This window comes from Pecten maximus, unplaced genomic scaffold (assembly GCF_902652985.1).
Source record: "Pecten maximus unplaced genomic scaffold, xPecMax1.1, whole genome shotgun sequence".
NCBI classification, from domain to species: domain Eukaryota; kingdom Metazoa; phylum Mollusca; class Bivalvia; order Pectinida; family Pectinidae; genus Pecten; species Pecten maximus.
Window position 1 is genome coordinate 1 of NW_022982747.1, and position 21112 is coordinate 21112.

Here is a 21112-nt window from a genome sequence, read left to right on the forward strand (position 1 = left end):
CGATCTCCCTCGGTAATAATTACTATTTACCTGACAACAACAATCTCCCTCATTACCTGACATCACTTATCTCCCTTGGTTCCTGACATCACTGATATCCCACAGTACCTGACATCACTTACCTCCCACGGTTCCTGACATCACTTATCTCCCTTGGTTCCTGACATCACCGATCTCCCTCGGTTCCTGACATCACTTATCTCCCACGGTACCTGACATCACTTATCTCCCTTGGTTCCTGACATGACCGATCTCCCTCGGTAATAATTACTATTTACCTGACATCACTGATATCCCACAGTACCTGACATCACTTATCTCCCTTGGTTCCTGACATCACCGATCTCCCTCGGTTGATTTTTTTTCCCTATTCAAATAAGATTTTAAGGTATGGGTAATATCAGGCTGGTTTCATATAGATTACATGTAGCTAACAAGCGATGTAAATAAGAATTGTTTTCTGTTTTCTTACAGTGAGTACATTGCCAAGGAGAGTCCTGAATCCTTTTGGAGATATGTTGGAGAAATAGCCAAGTTAGACCCTAAATCCACTGCCTTAGGTAGGTAAAAAGGACCGTCGGGCATACATGTATTGTCTGTTACTAAAAATACATACTGTAGATAGACTTTTCAAAAGGATATGATTTTGTTGTTGTTGTTGTATAGGTTTAACATGGAAGGATTACATTTGTTTGTGTTTTTTATACTTTTTAGCTCGTCTCTTCGAAGAAGAGTGCGAGCTTATGTTGTCGTGTCGGCATCGGCGTTGGTTTTTCAAATGTTAACTTTTTGGTGCAAGTGTTGAAAGGCATAGTAATTTATGGTAATATGGTCCCTGTGGGGATTAAACTATCCATTGCCGGAGTTAAACTAAAAGATTTTTTTGGGGGAAAAAACAGATTTTTTAAAAATTTTGGACTTGGAATATTTTTAGCCCACCATCATCAGATGGTGTGCTATTCAAATCGCCCTGCGTCCGTGGTCCGTCGTCCGTCCGTCCGTCCGTCCGTCCCTCCGTCCGTAAACAATTCTTGTTATCGCTATTTCTGAGAAAGTGCTGATGGGATCTTTCTCAAATTTCATATGTAGGTTTCCCTTGGTGCCTAGTTGTGCATATTGCATTTTGGGACCGATCGGAAAACAACATGGCCGACAGGCAGCCATCTTGGATTTTGACAATTGAAGTTTGTTATCTCTATTTCTCAGAAAGTATTGAAGGGATCTTTCTCAAATTTCATATGTAGGTTCCCCTTGGTGCCTAGTTGTGCATATTGCATTTTGGGACCAATCGGAAAACAACATGGCCGACAGGCAGCCATCTTTGATTTTGTCAATTGAAGTTTGTTATCTCTATTTCTGAGAAAGTATTGAAGGGATCTTTCTCAAATTTCATATGTAGGTTCCCCTTGGTGCCTTGTTATGCATATTGCATTTTGGGACCGATCAGAAAACAACATGGCCGACAGGCAGCCATCTTGGATTTTGACAATTGAAGTTTGTTATCTCTATTTCTGAGAAAGTATTGAAGGGATCTTTCTCAAATTTCATATGTAGGTTCCTCTTGGTGCCTAGATATGCATATTGCATTTTGGGACCGATCACAAAACAACATGTCCGACAGGCAGCCATCTTGGATTTTGACAATTGGAGTTTGTTATCTCTATTTCTGAGGAAGTACTGAAGGGATCTTTCTCAAATTTCATATGTAGGTTCCCTTTGATGCCTAGTTATGCATATTTCATTTTGGGACCAATCGGAAAACAACATGGCCGACAGGCAGCCATCTTGGATTTTGACAATTGGAGTTTGTTAACGCTATTTCTGAGGAAGTACTGAAGGGATCTTTCTCAAATTTTATATGTAGGTTCCCTTTGGTGCCTAGTTATTCATATTGCATTTTGGGACCAATTGGAAAACAAAATGGCCGACAGGCAGCCATCTTGGGTTTTGACAATTGAAGTTTGTTATCGCTATTTCTGTGAAAGTACTGAAGGGATCTTTCTCAAATTTCAGATGCAGGTTCCTCTTTGTGCCTGGTTATGCATATTGCATTTTGAGACTAATCAGAAAACAACATGGCTGACAGGCAGCCATCTTGGATTCTGACAATTAAAGTTTGTTATCGCTATTTCTGTGAAAGTAATGAAGGGATCTTTCTGAAATTTCATATGCAGGTTCCCCTCAGTGCCTAGTTATGCATATTGCATTTTGAGACCAATCGGAAAACAACATGGCCAACAGGCAGCCATCTTGGATTTTGACAATTGAAATTTGTTATCGCTTTTTCTGTGAAAGAACAGAAGGGATCTTTCTCAAATTTCATATGTAGGTTCCCCTTGATGCCTACTTATGCATATTGCATTTTGAGACCAATAGGAAAACAACATTGCTGACAGGCAGCCATCTTGGATTTTGACAATTAAAATTTGTTATCGCTATTTCTCAGAGAGTAATGAAGGGATCTTTCTGAAATTTCATATGCAGGTTCCCCTCAGTGCCTAGTTATGCATATTGCATTTTGAGACTAATCAGAAAACAACATGGCCGACAGGCAGCCATCTTGGATTTTGACAATTGAAGTTTGTTATCGCTATTTCTCAGAAAGTGATGAAGGGATCTTTTTCAAATTTCATATGTAGGTTCCCCTCAGTGCCTAGTTATGCATATTGCATTTTGAGACTAATCAGAAAACAACATGGCCGACAGGCAGCCATTTCGGATTTTGATAATTGAAGTTTGTTATCGCTATTTCTGTGAAAGTACTGAAGGGATCTTTTTCAAATTTCATATGTAGGTTCCCCTCAGTGCCTAGTTTTGCATATTGGTCACCAATACGAAAACAACATGGCCGACAGACAGCCATTATAGCTAAATCTTAAATTCTGTATATAGGTTCCCCTTGTTTGAAAAGTACTAGAGGGCTGTTTCTGAATTTACACAGATAAGTAAGACTTAGAGGAAGGGAAAAGTAGGGAAAAGATCAATCTGACATGGAACCTATAAAGATCATTCAATGGTGGGCGCCAAGATCCCTCTGGGATCTCTTGTTGCTTAAAGTTTTTGGTGCAAATGTTGAAAGGTATTAATACATCACTTTATAATTGTACTAGGGTGCTGATAATTGGCAATAGTGTCCCTCTGTAGTTAAATTATCCCCTGCTGGAGTTAAACTAAAAGATTTTTTTGGGAAAAAACCAAAATTTTCAAATTTTTGGACTTAGAATATTTCTGCGTTAACTTTTTGGTGCAAGTGTTAAGAGGTTTTAATACATCACTTCATAATTGTACAAGGGTGCTGATATTTGGCAATAGAGTCCCTATGGAGTAAGACAATCCCTTCCTGGAGTAAAACTTTTAAAAAAATTGGATTTTTTCTTTTTAAATCTGTGTGTTTTTTTGTTTTTTTTTGTTTTTAAATCTTTGGACTTTGTGTTAAGTTTATGTTCTGAGTGTTGAAAGGCATAGTAATACATGGTATTAGGTTCCCTGTGGGGGTTAAACTATCCCTTGCCGGAGTTAAACTGAAAGATGTTTTTGGGGAAAAAACAGATTTTTAAAATTTTTGTGCAAATGTGGAAGGTTAGTAAAATTACATCACTTTATGATTGTACTTGGGTGCTGATATTTGGTAAAAGAGTCCCTATGGAGTTACACTATCCCTTCTTGGAATGAAACTGAAAAAAAAAACAATGTGAAAATGTCACATTAGACAATTTATACCGGTCCACATTTTTCAAGGGAGACAACTCTCATAAGGATAGTATTTTATCAAAAAATTGAAGAAATATATCCAAAAGCAAATACATTTGTATTCAATATATTCATTCAATCTACAACAGCATAGCTTGTCTCCTGAATGTTTGTCAATAAATAATTTATATATATATAAATTGGTATGGTTTTGAAAATTGCATGAATTCACAAAACACAATCTGATCAAGTAAACAATATAAATATTATTAATGCAATTTGCGAAACCATTCCAATTAATTCATTTTAATAATTTATTGACAAACATTTGCGAGATGAGCTATGCTGTTCTCCAACAGCTCTTGTTTCTCTTGTAAATAAGATACATAGCCTTAGTGTATCACCAATTCTCAGCTCACTGTTATTTTAATCACTGATTAATAAGAAGTCGTAATCGTAAAAGTTATATTTATTTAGATTTCATGAAGCTTTACTATACTAACATACATTATTCATATTTAAAATGTTTTTAACCTGTCAAGCACCTGATGCCTTTAGTGTCTTTCAGCAGTGTATGAAATTATATTTGAAAATTCCTTAGACAATATGTCTACAGAAAATTCAAATCCCATAGCCCAAGTCATTTTTCAATAGACCAATTTTTAAAACATTGGTTGAAGGGGCCGCGGTGGCCGAGTGGTTAAGGTGTCATGACACTTTATCACTAGCCCTCCACCTCTGGGTTGCGAGTTCGAAACCTACGTGGGGCAGTTGCCAGGTACTGACCGTAGGCCGGTGGTTTTTCTCCGGGTACTCCGGCTTTCCTCCACCTCCAAAACCTGGCACGTCCTTAAATGACCCTGGCTGTTAATACGACGTTAAACAAAAACAAACCAAACATTGTTGAAAGTAGCATAACTGTCACGCAAATGCTTGCATCATCCAGTAATAACACACTGTTATGAATAAAATAAACTCTATTCTAAGCTCTGATTTCATATGATCATTTGTCAGAAAATAATGGAATGTTGTTTTCATGAATTGTAATGTATGTCAGGGCTCAAACTTTTCATAGCCAATGGGGCCAACACTTTGAAATTTTACATAGACCGACCAGGTTTTCTATAGCCTCGGACCATCGGACCACCTTTACTTTTGAACACTGTTTCAGCCCACTAGAATTCAAACCTTAGATGTCATGACAGCCAAGACTTACCAAATAACATAGAACATGTTTCTCTGTCTTTCAGAAACTGACCATGGAAAATACCACATGGTCCTGAAGTTTGCTGGCAAGGTTATCTCCCCTTCTCAGCTGAAGTTACTGCAGCTTTCTTTATCCCTCAGGATTTACTCCCCAGCTGTGGAAACATTCCAACAGGTCAGTGGGGTCAACAGGTCAGTGAGGTCAATCGGGGGGTAGTACCATACAGTGGAAACATTCCAACAGGTCAGTGGGGTCAACAGGTCAGTGAGGTCAATCGGAGGGTAGTACCATACAGTGGAAACATTCCAACAAGTCAGTGGGGTCAACAGGTCAGTGAGGTCAATCGGGGGGTAGTACCATATAGTAGAAACATTCCAACAGGTCAGTGGGGTCAACAGGTTAGTGAGGTCAACAGGTCAGTGGGGTCAATTGGGGGGTAGTACCATACAGGGGAAACATTCCAACAGGTCAATGGGGTCAACAGGTCAGTGGGGTCAATCGAGGGGTAGTACCATACAGTGGAAACATTCCAACAGGTCAGTGGGGTCAACAGGTCAGTGGGGTCAACAGATCAGTGGGGTTAATCGGAGGGTAGTACCATGCAGTGCAAACATTCCAACAAGTCAGTGGGGTCAACAGGTCAGTGGGGTCAACAGGTCAGTGAGGTCAATCGGGGGGTAGTACCATATAGTGGAAACATTCCAACAGGTCAGTGGGGTCAACAGGTTAGTGAGGTCAACAGGTCAGTGGGGTCAATCGAGGGGTAGTACCATACAGTGGAAACATTCCAACAGGTTAGTGGGGTCAACAGATCAGTGGGGTTAATCGGGGGGTAGTACCATACAGTGGAAACATTCCAACAGGTCGGTGAGGTCAACAGGTCAGTGGGGTCAACAGATCAGTGGGGTTAATCGGGGGGTAGTACCATACAGTAAAAAACATTCCAACAGGTCGGTGAGGTCAACAGGTCAGTGGGGTCAATCGGGGGGTAGTACCATTATATTCAGGAGAGACACAATTATAGCTGACTCAGTAGAGTATCAGATAAAACCAACAGAAGAAGAGTCTGAGGTGTGTGCTTTGATACCCTCGCACAGCGGTTCATGTTTCTCAGGAAGTTGATCTATCGTGGTTGTGCCCTTGTTGGACTTATATTGAGACAAGTTAAATCGTGTAACATAATAAGGTGACCGATTTCAGTTACATATAGGAGTCACGGACATTCTACTTATATTCAGGGAGTAACAGTCAGCGGTATCATGTATATCGTGTATACACCTCAATCTGAGGAACCCTTTGTTTATTGTTGTAATTGATTTAAAAACTTGGGTTGTTTTCAGCTGGCCGAGGGAGGGCCGGATGGCTGCTTTGCATTTGTGAACATTCACGGACAAACAACATGTGACCCAGCCGAGGTGAAGTCACTGGTGGAAAAAGCAGCAGATTTGTAAGCGATTTAAATTTGATAAGCTAAATTATAAATGTTGAATAGAGTCATGTTTGGATAGAATATCTATATTGTATCATGTAGTGTATTTGTTTTGTTCATCACAGTTATGTTTTGATGTGTATGAACTACTCTAAAAACAGCTGTTTTAATCTTGGATCTGTAATTTCAGTGATGAATCGCATTTTGAGTCAGAAACTAAATCTGCATGAAAATGGATGAATTGCTTTTAAAATCAAACAAAAAGTGTGATGTATCCAGAAAAGTCATCATACCTGCAGCATGTCATTTTCTGAAAAGTTCTTAAGTTTAAACAGTATTTTATTGATATTCAAATACTAACATACATCACAATACAAATCATATATACATATAGGATTGGAAAACAAGCTAAAGCTTATACTAATTTAAAGTTCTTTGAAATGGCCTTGTTTTTTTGACTCTATCTATATATAAATGTAAATGCTTTAACAGTCAAAAGGCTGCAATAAATATTATTATATATCTTGATTTAATTAATTTTAAGCTAGCTTGATTTTTAACATGGGGTATATTGATGTGTTGTGTTGAAGTTTATTTGAAGTTTCTTCCTTGACGATATTTTGTTTAATTTCAGACCAAAACCATCAGTTTTCAAGTTCGATCATGTCTATCCGGGGTCTACAGATAATAACGTTGTCGTAGTACTTTATGCAGAAGTCGGAAATGAAGGCTTCCCAGAATTCCACGAGACATTACGAGACATAGCAGAAAAGAAAGAAATTACCTACGTACTACGGCACTTTGTCAGGGTAGGTACAAATTATGCCCATATTAGGTTACACTTAGTCAGGGTAGGTACAAATTATGCCCATATTAGGTTACATGTCATCAGGGTCTATACAAATTATGTCCATATTAGGTTACACTTAATTAGTCTGGGTAGGTCAAATTATGTCCATGTTAGGTTACGGTTAGTTAGGGTAGGTCAAATTATGTCCATATTAGGTTACGCTTAATCAGGGTAGGTATAAATTATGCCCATATTAGGTTACATTTTGTCAGGTTACACTTTGTCAGGGTAGGTACAAATTATGCCCATATTAGGTTACACTTAGTCAGGGTAGGTACAAATTATGCCCATATTAGGTTACATGTCATCAGGGTCTATACAAATTATGTCCATATTAGGTTACATTTTGTCAGGTTACATTTTGTCAAGGTAGGTACAAATTATGCCCATATTAGGTTACATTTGTTCAGGGTAGGTACAAAATTTATGCAAAGGTCAAGTATGAGTATACTTCAGACATTGTTGTGTTTCTGGGTTCCAAGGTCAAGGCCAAGGTCACTGTTTATATATATAAATCATCAACTCATTCAATTTCAACACTAAGCAACTTCATTATTTAACAAATTTTAGTCAAACTCTGGAATTGTTCTGAAGCCATAAACAATATAGGGTTAATATGAGTTTAATGTGAAATAAAATGTTCATTGTGTGTGCTGTCCTTGTAGGACCCAGCCGAGGAGAAAACACGGCTGTCTGGTTATGGTGTGGAGTTAGCTATAAAAAGCACGGAATACAAAGCCAAGGACGACACAAAAGTAGAAAGTAGGTATTGTTTACAGAATAACATAAGTACCCGGCATACACATTGTTTATCATCAATTTATCACATGACTATCCCGTTATAACTGTCATGACTACCCTGTAATCAGTGTCATAACACCAATAGAATTATCTTTTGAGGATTATGATTATAATAACAGATCTGTGATTGGCTGTCATTTTCTATTGTTTCATTGTGATTGGCTGTCATTTTCTATTGTTTCATTGTGATGTCATAAAAGAATGAAGTAGACAGGCAAAATATTTCAGATTTCCTAGTGATCTGTTATCAAGAATGTTTGCGATCATATCATGTTTTTGAAAAGTAGTTTTATCTTTAATCATTTTTATAACACAAACAGTGATTAAAAACAAGCTTTTGAAGACATTTGTTTCCAGACGTCTGTCAGATTGTCTGGACGATTTTTCATCCCAATAGCATTCTTTATATTTTCTTTAATATGCTCTTTGGACAAAAATGTGTCTACATAATTTGACAGCCAGCATAAATGAAAATGTGAAATGTCAAGCTGTAGTTTTCCATTTTTTGCTTGACAAAGGAAAAAGACAATTTTTTTTGAAAGCTGACAAACAGTTTTCAGTGTGTATTGTATCAAATTATATATCTTGTACCTTGCCAGAGCCTTGGTAAAAAAAAGGGGCCGCGGTGGCTAAGTGGTTAAGGTGTCCCGACACTTTATCACTAGCCCTCCACCTCTGGATTGCGAGTTCGAAACCTACGTAGGGCAGTTGCCAAGTACTGACCGTGGGCTGCTGGTTTTTCTCCGGGTACTCCGGCTTTCCTTCACCTCAAAACCTGGCACGTCCTTAAATGACCCTGGCTGTTAATAGGACTTTAATCAAAACAAACCAAACCAAAGCCTTGGTAAAATGAAAAATTCTCGTTATATAATCTCAGAAAATATGGAGACCATACAGGTCTAGTGGGCCATCTTTGTTCAGGACACAGTTTCGTTGATAGCTGTCATGTACATTCGGACTTGGTAGAATGTTTCGTACTTAAATGACGATAAAATTCTCCCTACGGAATTTGAAGATTGAACGGTTTAAACCTTGTAATTGTCTCCCTTTACCATCAGGTGGAGGTTCGGCCGATACTGAGGATGATGACGTAGATGAAGTGCAAGGATTCATCTTTTCCAAACTCAGGTAAAAATAGTTCACTTTTTTTTGATAATTTAAATTCTAAATACTTAAAGCTTTGATCCTGACATTTGATGGAATCTGTATAATTATTACTATGTAGCCACAGTATTATCCACATCGAATAACTAAATTCAAAAAAAAAATCATCTGAAATTACACATTGATGGATGAGGTTTATATGATGGCTGTCATGTTTAAATGTAGCTGAAGTCTTTGTGTTTTTACCTTCATTCTTCAGACAAAAATGTATTTTGTTGTACATTCAATTTATGGGCGTATTATGTTCATTCATCCATCTGTCCTTCCGGTCAATATGGGTTTTATTTGGGAAAATAATGTTCATTTTTTTTTTAAATATTGAACCTGTTTAGGACATATGGATTTCATTTCTGGTAATGATTTCTTTGTTTGTTTTGTAAATATTTCTTGCCCATTTTGGACTTTACTTATTATGACATTTAATCCAAGATTATTTTAAATAAACAAACAGACAAACAGTCATTGGATAGGGTCAGACTTCTTACTATGCATCCTTTTACTGAGCTCTTGTTTCATTTGACATATGGTAGAATTAGATATTATTATCAGTAGATTTCTTGAACTGTTTAGAAATACATGTACATTTTTGAATGTGAATTCTAATTTTGAAAAATATTTTCTTAACTTTTAAATATTTTATCAATTCTTGTGTACATTTTAATGTTTCATCATTATTCGTTTGAATTATTTTATTGGTTTTTCTCAGTTTGACGCTCTTTTAGAAAGAAGATACATGTCACATTAATGTAGCATACCTCCTTAAGTCAATTTTTTAAAATAATTTCAGAGAGTTGCACCCAGACAGCAAAGACGATTTGAAATCTTTTAAGAATCACCTCGTCGCTTCCTCTACTGAATTAGCAGCTCTCAAAGTTTGGCAGTTACAGGGTGAGATTTCCTAAAGTTTACAAAAGTCTGTTTTAAGTTTGAAAATTACACATTCATCATACACAGACATCTGATATAAATATATTATAGTATGGTGTAGTGTGTTTGTATCATTCGTGGTATGTTGTGTACTGTTAGAGTTTTGATTGAGTATTTAATTTGTTGAGAATGAACTTAATTAAACTGTAAAAACTTACCTGCTCTGGCTTGAGTATAAAATCATTGATTCCTTCCATGATTGAGTCTGACATTTAATTACTAAATTCTCCCCAGACTTGAGTCTGAAATTTGATTACTGAATTCTCCCCAGACTTGAGTCTGAAATTTAATTACTGAATTCTCCCCAGACTTGAGTCTACAAGCAGCTCAGAATTTGATGACCACCCCTACGTCTGAGGTATTGTCGGTTCTCACGGACATCAGCCAGAATTTCCCACAGAGAGCCAGGTAAGTGCCTGTCCCCATAGTCACAATAGACGATAGAGAGGAATTCTTAACAGGAATCATTTAAAAATGTGATTGGTCGTAAAATTCTTTTCATTCTTCTATGAAAGAAATTCCGAGAATGGCATGAAAAATGTGACGTCACAATACGACAATTGACGTTGCATATTGATTTGAGAAAAAGAATCCCATTTAAAACCAGTAAAATTGTACATAAAACATGTTTTAAATTAGAAAATCATTTTCAAAAATTAATTATAAGTGTTAATGTCAATTATTTTTTAGTTTCATCGGGGTATGAAACAAATTTTGTTTGCAAACTTTTGTATGAATCCGCGTAATTTGCAAACAAAATTTGTTTCATACCCCAATGAAACTAAAAAAAAATGACATCAATGCTTAAATACATAGGAGTGTTTTTCATCGGCTATGCCAGTCAGAATTTTATTTTGATATATCACAAAAAAAACGGAGTGTACTCTAAATAAACTGTAAAGTGGTTTATGATGAGAGTACTCTACAGGTTTTTGTATTCAAGTTATTTCTTATAATTTATGTTATACCCTTTCAAAAGTTCACTTTATTGATGGACTATTTTCTCTTACAAATCATTACACTGCTCCATTAGCCAATCAAAAGATGTGTTATTTTTACGTTATGGACTGATATCATAAAATTCTAAGCCAATGAAAATGCTTGTTGCAAACAAGATTAGATTATCATAATAAGTACAAATTCATATATGGTAATGAATACATGCATTAAAGAAACTGGGTTTTATTGTTTTATTCATTGATTTCGCTTATTGATAGTTTTTGTAAATGATGCAAGAAAACGAAGACAAAAACATGACATGAGATATCTGTATTAAAGAAAGCTTTGACAACGTTGGCATCTAAAATTCCTTTTCTAGACAACATATTTAGGTATAACAGATACCAGAGATGTGTGTGTTGATATCTGTTGATGTGTTACAGGACGCTAGTGAAGACCGTCCTAACTGAAGAATTCAAAAAAGAATTGAAGAAGAACCAGCAGGTAAATTGATGAGAAGAATTTATAAATCCAACCAATAGCTGCAACATTTTCCTAGATGTGGTGGAGTCTTTATGAGATTTCAACCTGATGTTATGATAAGTTGCAGACTGATTATTATTTCTTTTTTTTTTATTTTCTGAAGAATGTCACGAGCCCATTGTGTCAGATTTGAGAGGTTAATCTGACCAATGTATGTTGTGGTTTGCAAGGTGTCAGATTAACCTGTTTAATCTGACTCTTTTGTGTCGAACAAGTGACCAATTTGTCTCCCACAGGGTGTCACATTTAACAGGTTAATCAGACCCACATGGTGTCAGATTACACAGGTTAATCAGACCAACATGGTGTCAGATTACACAGGTTAAGCTGATCAATATGTTGTGTCCTACAGGTGTCAGATTACACAGGTTAAGCTGATCAATATGTTGTGTCCTACAGGTGTCAGATTACACAGGTTAAGCTGATCAATATGTTGTGTCCTACAGGTGTCAGATTGGACAGGTTAAGCTGATCAATATGTTGTGTCCTACAGGTGTCATATTACACAGATTAAGCTGATCAATATGCTGTGTCCTACAGGTGTCAGATTACACAGGTTAAGCTGATCAATATGCTGTGTCCTACAGGTGTCAGATTACACAGGTTAAGCTGATCAATATGTTGTGTCCTACAGGTGTCAGATTGGACAGGTTGACTATAATTGAAGTCATTCAAGTCCACTGAGTATGTTGAAAGAAAAGCTGGTTTTTGGATATATTCGTATAATTAAATAACCTTCGATTTTTTTTTTGTAGTATTTTGAAACAAACCATGGCCTGGCCGCTGGCGAGTCGGCGATGTTCCTTAACGGCTTATCTGTAGATATGGAAGTGTATGATATCTACAGCCTTCTGGAACTGATGAGATCTGAGACTAATCTAATGGAAGGACTCTACTCACTCGGCTTCAAGGTCAGATAACTCCGGGATTATGATTTTATTAAAGAAAACTTAAGGTCAAACAACATAATACAGTGGAACTTCGTTAACTCGAACTCGGAAAACTCGGAAAACTCGAATACCCCGCTTAACTCGAAGTACCTCGTCGGTCCCGGCCGAATTCTCTCTTTATCTTAGTAAAGAAAACTCGGAAAACTCGAACTCGGAAAACTCGAAAAACTCGGATAATACGAAGTGAAAATTTGGTCCCAACAATAAAAATCCTGTTTGAAATGATCGAATAACTCGAAGTATAATTTTCGTCGATCGGTGGTAAACGCCGACATTTTTTAAGAGCTAAATTCCGTTTGTAATACTGAACATATCGGCACTACTAACCTACGTGCTTCATAAATTCATAAAAGAAATTGTCGGTTGAATCTTATAACAACAAGTCTTGGTGATAAAAAGTACTGCTTTACTTACATCAGGTAATTTCCTAAGGCGGTCGCCGATATTAGTACACACGATAGTCAACAACTCATCTACCCGCTCGCTCAAGTGGAACTAATCTCTGACACACCGGTAGATCTACCCGGCTGATGTTTTTACAGGTGTAGAAATGAAACAGTCACCGGCGCCTATTAAATCTTTAAACTGCTGAAACAATAACGTAATTACTGCCGAGGTGTTCAGAGTACAACTGTAACGGTCAGTGCTGTTTATTAAATCGGATAAAACGCCAACTCAGTTACAGTAACATTTTATACGCACATGCGCAGCCCAACTTCCGGTGCTAATACACATGGAAATGGCGTGGTTATCAATAAAAAGTAAGTAGGCCGATCAAACAGTATTTTATATGTCCAATAAAAAGTAATGGTTCTGTTACGTTTTGCATGCAATCTGTGTTAAACTCAAACAGTTACCGGGTATTTGATTTGACATGAATAACTTGTTATTTTGTCGAATTCCGTTTTATCGTTTACCTTTTGCAAACATGACTTGCACATCAGATCGTTATTGAAGTGACTAAGTGAAAGAAACTTTATCGTGTCTGTATATCGGCAAAACTACACCAAATTACAAGTGACATAACAAAACATTACATATACATTTACATGTATTGATATGTCTTCACACTAAACTGATGAGCGACAGAGCGGAGGTATAATGATTATATAATGTTGACAAATATTGACCAAACTTTTCACCAAAAATGATAACTCGCTTAATTCGAACACTCGGATAACTCGAAGTTTTTTCGTGGTCCCGTCGAGTTCGAGTTAACGAAGTTCCACTGTATATTGATAATCATTTTCAATTCAACTATTGATTGGAGAAACCATACTCCCAAAGAGGGAAAACATGACATTGAATGAAAAATAAAAAGATTAATAAAACATTTACAACTTGCTAGGGTGAGAAATTAAATTGAATAAATTAATGCATTCAAACATCTTACGGAATTGAAGCCATGTCATTTCCTTGTGGCAATCAGTGGCTTAACTGTTTTGTTGATCTCATTTCAGGGCCCAGAGGTCAACCAGATTTTAAGACTGGACCTGAGTGGTGACTCGGAGGACTTTGCATTAGATATCAGACACACTGCTGTTTCTGTAAGTAGGTCAAGGTTACTTTTCTATTCTGCAGGTCATGGTCACTTCCTCTTACTGTAGGTCAAGGTTATTCTTACTTTGTATCAAATTTGATATTCTGATCCATAAAAAAAAATATTTTTGTCTGATGAAGGTGACTATACCAATAGTATTGGTCACCGAATCTTCTTAGATATTACAATCACCGGGTTTATACAGGTATTCCAGTAATTAACCGTTGAAAGTCTCGAAGTGACCTATTCTAATCGCCTTTTGTCCAATGTCGTGTGTCCGTAAACAATTTACATTTTGGACTTCTTCTCCAAAACCCCTTAAGCAAGTTCAATGAAATTCGGCAGGAAGCTTCTATGGCTAACGGTCAACCAAAAAAAAAACGATATTTAAACATCCTGTCCAGTATGACCAGTGTGTTGTACTGGTCTCTCTAACCAGGTATAACCCACAACTAATATCATTTATGTTTACCTTCATTCCTGCAGTACTTGAATGACCTTGAGACTGACCGTAAGTACAAGAACTGGCCGAGCAGTGTACAGGATATTCTGCGGCCAACATTCCCGGGCATGCTCAGACACGTCGCCAAGAACTTCTTCCATATGGTAAGTCTGAATCCTTCGAAGAACGTGTCTGAAAAGTCTTAGTCCTATTTTGATTGGCTCTGTCAAGGTGCAGAATATATATCACTGTAAATATGATATATTTCTGTAAGTTTTCTCAATTGAAAAACATACATGTATGATGTAACCAGGGTTTCTTTTTAGATAGTTTTATAAAGATAGTATTGTTTAACCTTAAGTTTTCAGACGTAGAATTTGAAATGAGTTTTCATTTCATTTCATATAAGATTTTATGAAACAAGTCATAAAAGTTCACAATTTTTGCAAGATATGGCGAAGAATTTTGAGAAGAGTTATATAAAATTTTGTATGAACTGAGAACAAATTTAGGATTCCTTTCATCATATAGATCAGAAAACTTACATTTTGACTTGTTTTAATGTCAAAATGTTGAGGACTTAATCAGACAGAGGCAGCCATTTTGTTTCACCATTCACAATTCATGATGTCACACCATTGTCTATATTATGACATCACAATTGATTTCTGACTGACACAGCCAATGTATGACATATTCACATGTGTGAATTCACTGGATAACAGGACAAAAATGTGATAGAATAACATATTTACTCTTTTTAATTTATGTGACATGTGATATATAATTTTTGCATGATTAAATCCACCTAAATATTCTTATATCTTAGTTTCTAGTTTACAAAATGATTTTTTTTTTCATTCCAGGTTTTTGTCGTGGATCCTTTAGAAAAGAACAGTAGAGAATTGCTGAAGATGGCCGAGGCGTTTCTGGTGCACAGCGCACCAATACGAATCGGTATAGTGCTTGTCGTCGACTCTGATCGAGAGGTGACAGGGTATGATGACGCAGGAGTGGCCATTTCTCGAGCTTTTGATTACCTAATTAGGGAGGAGAGTGCAGAAAGGGCAATATCTTTCATCACTGATGTAAGTTTCTGATGGTTTTTACTTATGATTTTAGAAAGTGACAAGAAGATTGTAAAAATAGAATTAGAAATAAACTTTTAGTATGTTTGTTTTCCATTGTTGACCTTCAAACAGATTTCATTAAAACTTCTCAAAACTTTACTGATGTAGTGACAGCAAGCGCTGAAGTTATGCACTATTTTTTATTTGACCCTTTTATGCATGCCCCTTGGGTGAATTGTGGAGTGGGGGTATTAGTCAGCCATCCTAGTAACAGTTCTAGACATAATCAACAAGTGTTTGGGGCGGAGTGGGAATCAGGGTGGATTGTGGAGTGAGAGTATTAGTCAGCCATCATGGTGGTGACAGTTCTAGTCTTAATCAACAAGTGTTTGGGGTGGAGTGGGAATCAGGGTGGATTGTGGAGTGAGAGTATTAGTCAGCCATCATGGTGGTGACAGTTCTAGTCTTAATCAACAAGTGTTTGGGGTGGAGTGGGAATCAGGGTGGATTGTGGAGTGAGAGTATTAGTCAGCCATCATGGTGACAGTTCTAGTCTTAATCAACAAGTGTTTGGGACGGAGTGAGAATCAGGGTGGATTGTGGAGTGGGGGTATTAGTCAGCCATCATGGTGACAGTTCTAGTCTTAATCAACAAGTGTTTGGGGTGGAGTGGGAATCAGGGTGGATTGTGGAGTGGGGGTATTAGTCAGCCATCATGGTGACAGTTCTAGTCTTAATCAACAAGTGTTTGGGACGGAGTGGGAATCAGGGTGGATTGTGGAGTGAGAGTATTAGTCAGCCATCATGGTGACAGTTCTAGTCTTAATCAACAAGTGTTTGGGACGGAGTGGGAATCAGGGTGGATTGTGGAGTGGGGGTATTAGTCAGCCATCATGGTGACAGTTCTAGTCTTAATCAACAAGTGTTTGGGGTGGAGTGGGAATCAGGGTGGATTGTGGAGTGGGGGTATTAGTCAGCCATCCTGGTGACAGTTTAATGCATTGTTGAAGAATTTAAACATGTAGGTAATTATTACCGTGTATCTTTAGGTGTATGAGAAAGCTCAGTCCAAGGATCTGACCGCAGACATAGTAGTAAAGGAATTCCATCGCTCCTATGCTGACGCCGACGAAGGATCAGTTTTTGGGGACGACGAAGACTACAATATCCTCAGAAAGGTTTGTTTCCTTGTCAACAAAATACAGTTGTTTTTTTACAGCAGAACATTTTTCCTTACCAAAACTCTGAAATCATGCGTTTGTATCTTGGCAGGAAAATGGCTCATTATTCCCCTAAATAGATACATGTATGCGCATTGTTATTTCTGTATCTCAGATTTCCTAAATATTCTTAGCGATTAAACATTTTGTTGAATTTGACATTGTAGAATTATTATATCTGAATGTTATGAACTATTATTAAAAAATATTTAGTATTTTTTCTTCTCTAACCTTATAAATTATTTTGAACTTTTCCCACTATTTTCGCCATTTAATACACTGACTGTATTTACTGTCTTTTGGTTTTATTTTACAAATGTTTAAAGTAAAAATCTGTAAAATAAGGATGTCTAAAGCCGGAATAAGTATGGACACTCTGAACACTACACTGTCACAGAAACTGAAATTATTATCATATCATTTGTTGATAATGAAATTCAGCATTAATCAACAATTTAGGCTAATATGAAAATAACATTGTGAGATGTAAATTTGTTAAAAACTTTGTGCAGGCTTCCAACGATTTTGTGTCCAAATCGGGGCTGAAGGATTTCCCCCAGGTCCTTATGAATGGTGTGCCGATGGACAAGAAACACCTGACGGAGGAAGCGTTTGAGGAGGGTGTGGTCTCCTCGATCATCGCCCACACCCCGGCCATACAGAAGGCTGTGTACCAAGGCACTCTCCATGACTCTGTCAACGTTCAAGAATGGCTCATGGAGCGTGACAATGTCCTGCCTCGACTAAACTCAAGGGTGCTCACGCCAGCCAAGAAATCTCTTGACTTTACTGTTAGACTGGGTGGGTAATTAAGTCAAATTGTACTGGACTTGGCTTCATGGGTCATTTTAAGATGATAAAATGTAGTCACCAAACCAAAACTTCACAAATAAAGCACATGTTCATGCTTGCAATTGCATTTGACCTTGACTTTTTTATCGATTTACTATTTATTTTTGTCCGCTAACTACTTGACGTGTTTATACCCTACAATGTTTTGAACTCTGCTTACAGAAGCCGACGTGTACAATGACGTACATAAATTCAGCGTGCTGAACACCAAAGCTATGACTTCCATTATGACCCAGAATATGAAATATTTAACAAGGAAAGGTGAGGTTTTCCAATGTCCATATCTACATTTTCAGCCTAGATACATGTAATAAAATATCACGCATATCTTAATATGCATACATTTTAAAAATGAGTCCAGGGAATTTCTATTATTTACCTATGACTTGTAGTAGAGTCATCTCTCGTAAGAAATAAGTCAGGGTTATCTGTTAATCCAGAAATACCTTGATTCTTGTGAAGATTTTACGTGTCATCAGTTATTTTGTACTTTTAGATATGGCATCAGTTCTTGACATGTGTACCTTTTGAATGCATCATCAGTTCTTGTGAACATTTTAAATGTGTCATCAGTTCTTGTGTACCTTTGAGATGTGTTATCAGTTCTTGTGTACCTTTGAGATGTGTCATCAGTTCTTGTCGACATGTCTTTTAAACATGTCATCGGTTCCTGTGTACCTTTTGATTGTCATTACATGATCAATCACTTGTTTAATTCATGAAATAAGTTGTGTGGTTGAGAAATCAAATCACCGTCCTGAAAATGTACCTCTCTGATATGATTCAGCACAAGCAGTTCAATTTATGCGTAAGATAGTTTCAGCAATCCAGAACTGTCTGTAAAAAATATTCAAAACAATTTTTATTTTGCAGATGAGAACATGCTCCGACCTGTAACCATGTGGGTCGTCTGTGACCTTGAGACTCCAGAAGGTCGAGATCTGTTGTATTCCGCTCTCAAACAACTGGTAAGTAAAACCTTAATTAACATATAATATTTAGTTATATATTGTGATGAAAATCAAAAGCTAATTTTAAACTTTGTAGGTTTTTCTTTTTTATGTGATGGTCCCCCAAAATTCAGGGTTTCTAGAATGTTTGTATTCCAACCGACATACAATAAAGTCTCTAAGTTTATAGATAATCATGGTTAGTGTAATGTTTGTACAGCTAATGTGTTCTTTGTCAAGAAAATCACGGTTACTGGAATGTTTGTGTTCCAACTGCTGTAACATTCTATAGGTCTACAGGTAATTATGGTCACTGCTATGCAAGCACTCCAGCTAATCCGATAATCATGGTCAGCCTAATGTTTGTACTCAACTTTTCTGTTCATTTTATTTATTTATTTTTTAAACAGAAACACTCACATGACCTGAGACTAGGCGTGATATTTAACAGTCGGCCATGGAGGGCAGATGAGGACTACCCCATATCCCGCGCTGTGTATGCTGCCCTTACTAACCTTGAGCCAGGTCTCGCCAAATCCTTCATCACCAAACTGGTAAAGGAAGAAAATGTTAAAGCCCTCCTCGCTGGTGACAAAAAGCTCAGTGATTTTGAGGTCAACGTAAGTATTTCTTCTCATTACAATGTAGCAGTCACTTATTGTTTACAAATTATTGTCATGCCTGAGAGGAATCTGCATTTTCGGAAATGTTATTGGAGGAAAACATTACCATCTCCAAACCTAAATGTACTTTCTCCACAAGATCAATTTGAAACTTGTTCTTAAATTAATTCAACACACCAATATTTACCATCTAACATCACAATTACTGCGGCACAATTCAGGTGTTCATACGGCTAAGTATTTTGATACAGTACTGTTACCATGGAAATCAGAAAAGAACAAAATTGTAAGCTGTTATGTGTGTGTAACAGGACAATATTGTTTTGAAATTTATATGTATTTAATGTGTATTTACATTTTGTGTGTGAAATAAAAGTAAATGCAAATATTTTATGTATTGTTGAATTTGTGGTCATTTTCAAGTAAATAACTAGGCAGATATACTCTGATTATTGATATCTAGATTCTGAAAATTTAATATTAGAAGTTGTTGTATTGTTATAATTATTTTCATGTCCATATAATTTAAATATGCACATATGAGTTATGTCCCTTGAATTGTCAGGTCTGTAGTGTATTTGATATGAGTGTGTGACGAATTGTATACAGTGCTTTCAGCTTAATTAGGTTGCCTATTTTCGGAGGCTTTTTAACCGATTAACCAACTTATGCAATAAGCCGAAATGCTGTCGCCAAAAAATAACATTTAATTTTACCCACAATGCCTAATTGATTTCCTGTTAGGGGGGAAAACCCCACGAGGCAGAACAACAACACAGTTCTAAACATGACAAAAATCTGGCATAACATTATCGTTTAAAGTAATATTTTACCGTTTTTTGACATTATAACCATCTAAGTTACCCTATTTGTTGATAAATGTCTAAAACTTAAAGAAATGTACGTGATGACTTTCGTGAAAATTGGAGCATTTCTATTTTTTTGGTCAGTTTGTCGTAGTCGAATAACCAAAAAATACGACTTTTCCAACCCAATTAAAAAATTTTTTTTAACATAATTCAAGAGCAAAATGGTTTTGGTTTTTAAATTTTTACCCCAATAAACGAAATACCCTATTAAGCGTTACCCGATTAAGTGGAATGTACTGTATTTGTTATTGTAGGGTTATTACCAGAATGAAACATATCTCATCTAACCAAGAGACTATGTGATGTAACATGAACTTTGAACTTTTGTACCTTTATATCTACAGGGTATGGACACTATGACTTTCTTACTGGCAGAGGAAGTCCAGACTATCGACTTCATCAAGGTCCACCGAGCGTTTGTTGACAAGGTGTTAGGGTGGGAGGAGTCGGCGAGGGGAATACTGGCTAACGGTCAGGTGAGGCAGATTAGACCAGTTTACAGGCTGAAAGTGATATTGATATTTAAGCATTAATGTCATTTTTTTTTAGTTTCATCGGGGTATGAAACAAATTTTGTTTGCAAACTGTATGAATCCGCGTAGCGGACTCTTACAGAAGTTTGCAAACAAAATTTGTTTCATACCCCGATGAAACTAAACAAAAATTGACATCAACAGTTATAACTAATTTTTGAAAATAATTTTCTAATTTAAAATTATGTTTTATGTACAATTTTACTGGTTTTAAATGGGATTCTTTTTCTCAAATCAATACGTAATGTCAATTGTCGTATTGTGACGTCACATTTTTTGCGCCATTCTTGGAATTTCTTTCATAGAAGAATGAAAAGAATTTTTCGGCCAATCACATTTGAGTATTTACCATGAAAACAAAGAAAAATTAATTATTCACAAATAAAGCTAACACTACTACCTACACCTGATTTATAGATACATGTCTTTGGAAATTATATGTGAAATACTGTCCTTGTAATATTTATTGAAAGAAGGAAATTCTTAATAGAAACTTATTGAAAACAAGATTTT

At 36.5% G+C, this 21112-nt stretch overlaps 1 protein-coding gene across 1 annotated transcript in view; it reads left to right on the top strand.

The window, feature by feature from the left end:
• Window positions 1-474: 474 nt before the first annotated feature.
• The window catches only part of LOC117320894 (UDP-glucose:glycoprotein glucosyltransferase 1-like), a gene marked incomplete at its 5' end in the record, with an annotated part of 32555 nt that continues 11917 nt past the window's right edge, over window positions 475-21112 (top strand). The window contains 19 exons of the mRNA XM_033875380.1: window positions 475-560; window positions 4941-5071; window positions 6238-6344; window positions 6961-7135; window positions 7842-7938; window positions 9036-9105; window positions 9929-10029; window positions 10377-10476; window positions 11451-11511; window positions 12306-12461; window positions 13961-14047; window positions 14527-14646; window positions 15349-15570; window positions 16602-16730; window positions 17285-17573; window positions 17787-17885; window positions 18498-18592; window positions 18985-19194; window positions 20411-20542. Of these exons, the coding sequence (XP_033731271.1) occupies window positions 475-560; window positions 4941-5071; window positions 6238-6344; window positions 6961-7135; window positions 7842-7938; window positions 9036-9105; window positions 9929-10029; window positions 10377-10476; window positions 11451-11511; window positions 12306-12461; window positions 13961-14047; window positions 14527-14646; window positions 15349-15570; window positions 16602-16730; window positions 17285-17573; window positions 17787-17885; window positions 18498-18592; window positions 18985-19194; window positions 20411-20542 (2467 nt within the window). The remainder of the gene's footprint in view (window positions 561-4940; window positions 5072-6237; window positions 6345-6960; window positions 7136-7841; window positions 7939-9035; window positions 9106-9928; window positions 10030-10376; window positions 10477-11450; window positions 11512-12305; window positions 12462-13960; window positions 14048-14526; window positions 14647-15348; window positions 15571-16601; window positions 16731-17284; window positions 17574-17786; window positions 17886-18497; window positions 18593-18984; window positions 19195-20410; window positions 20543-21112) is intronic.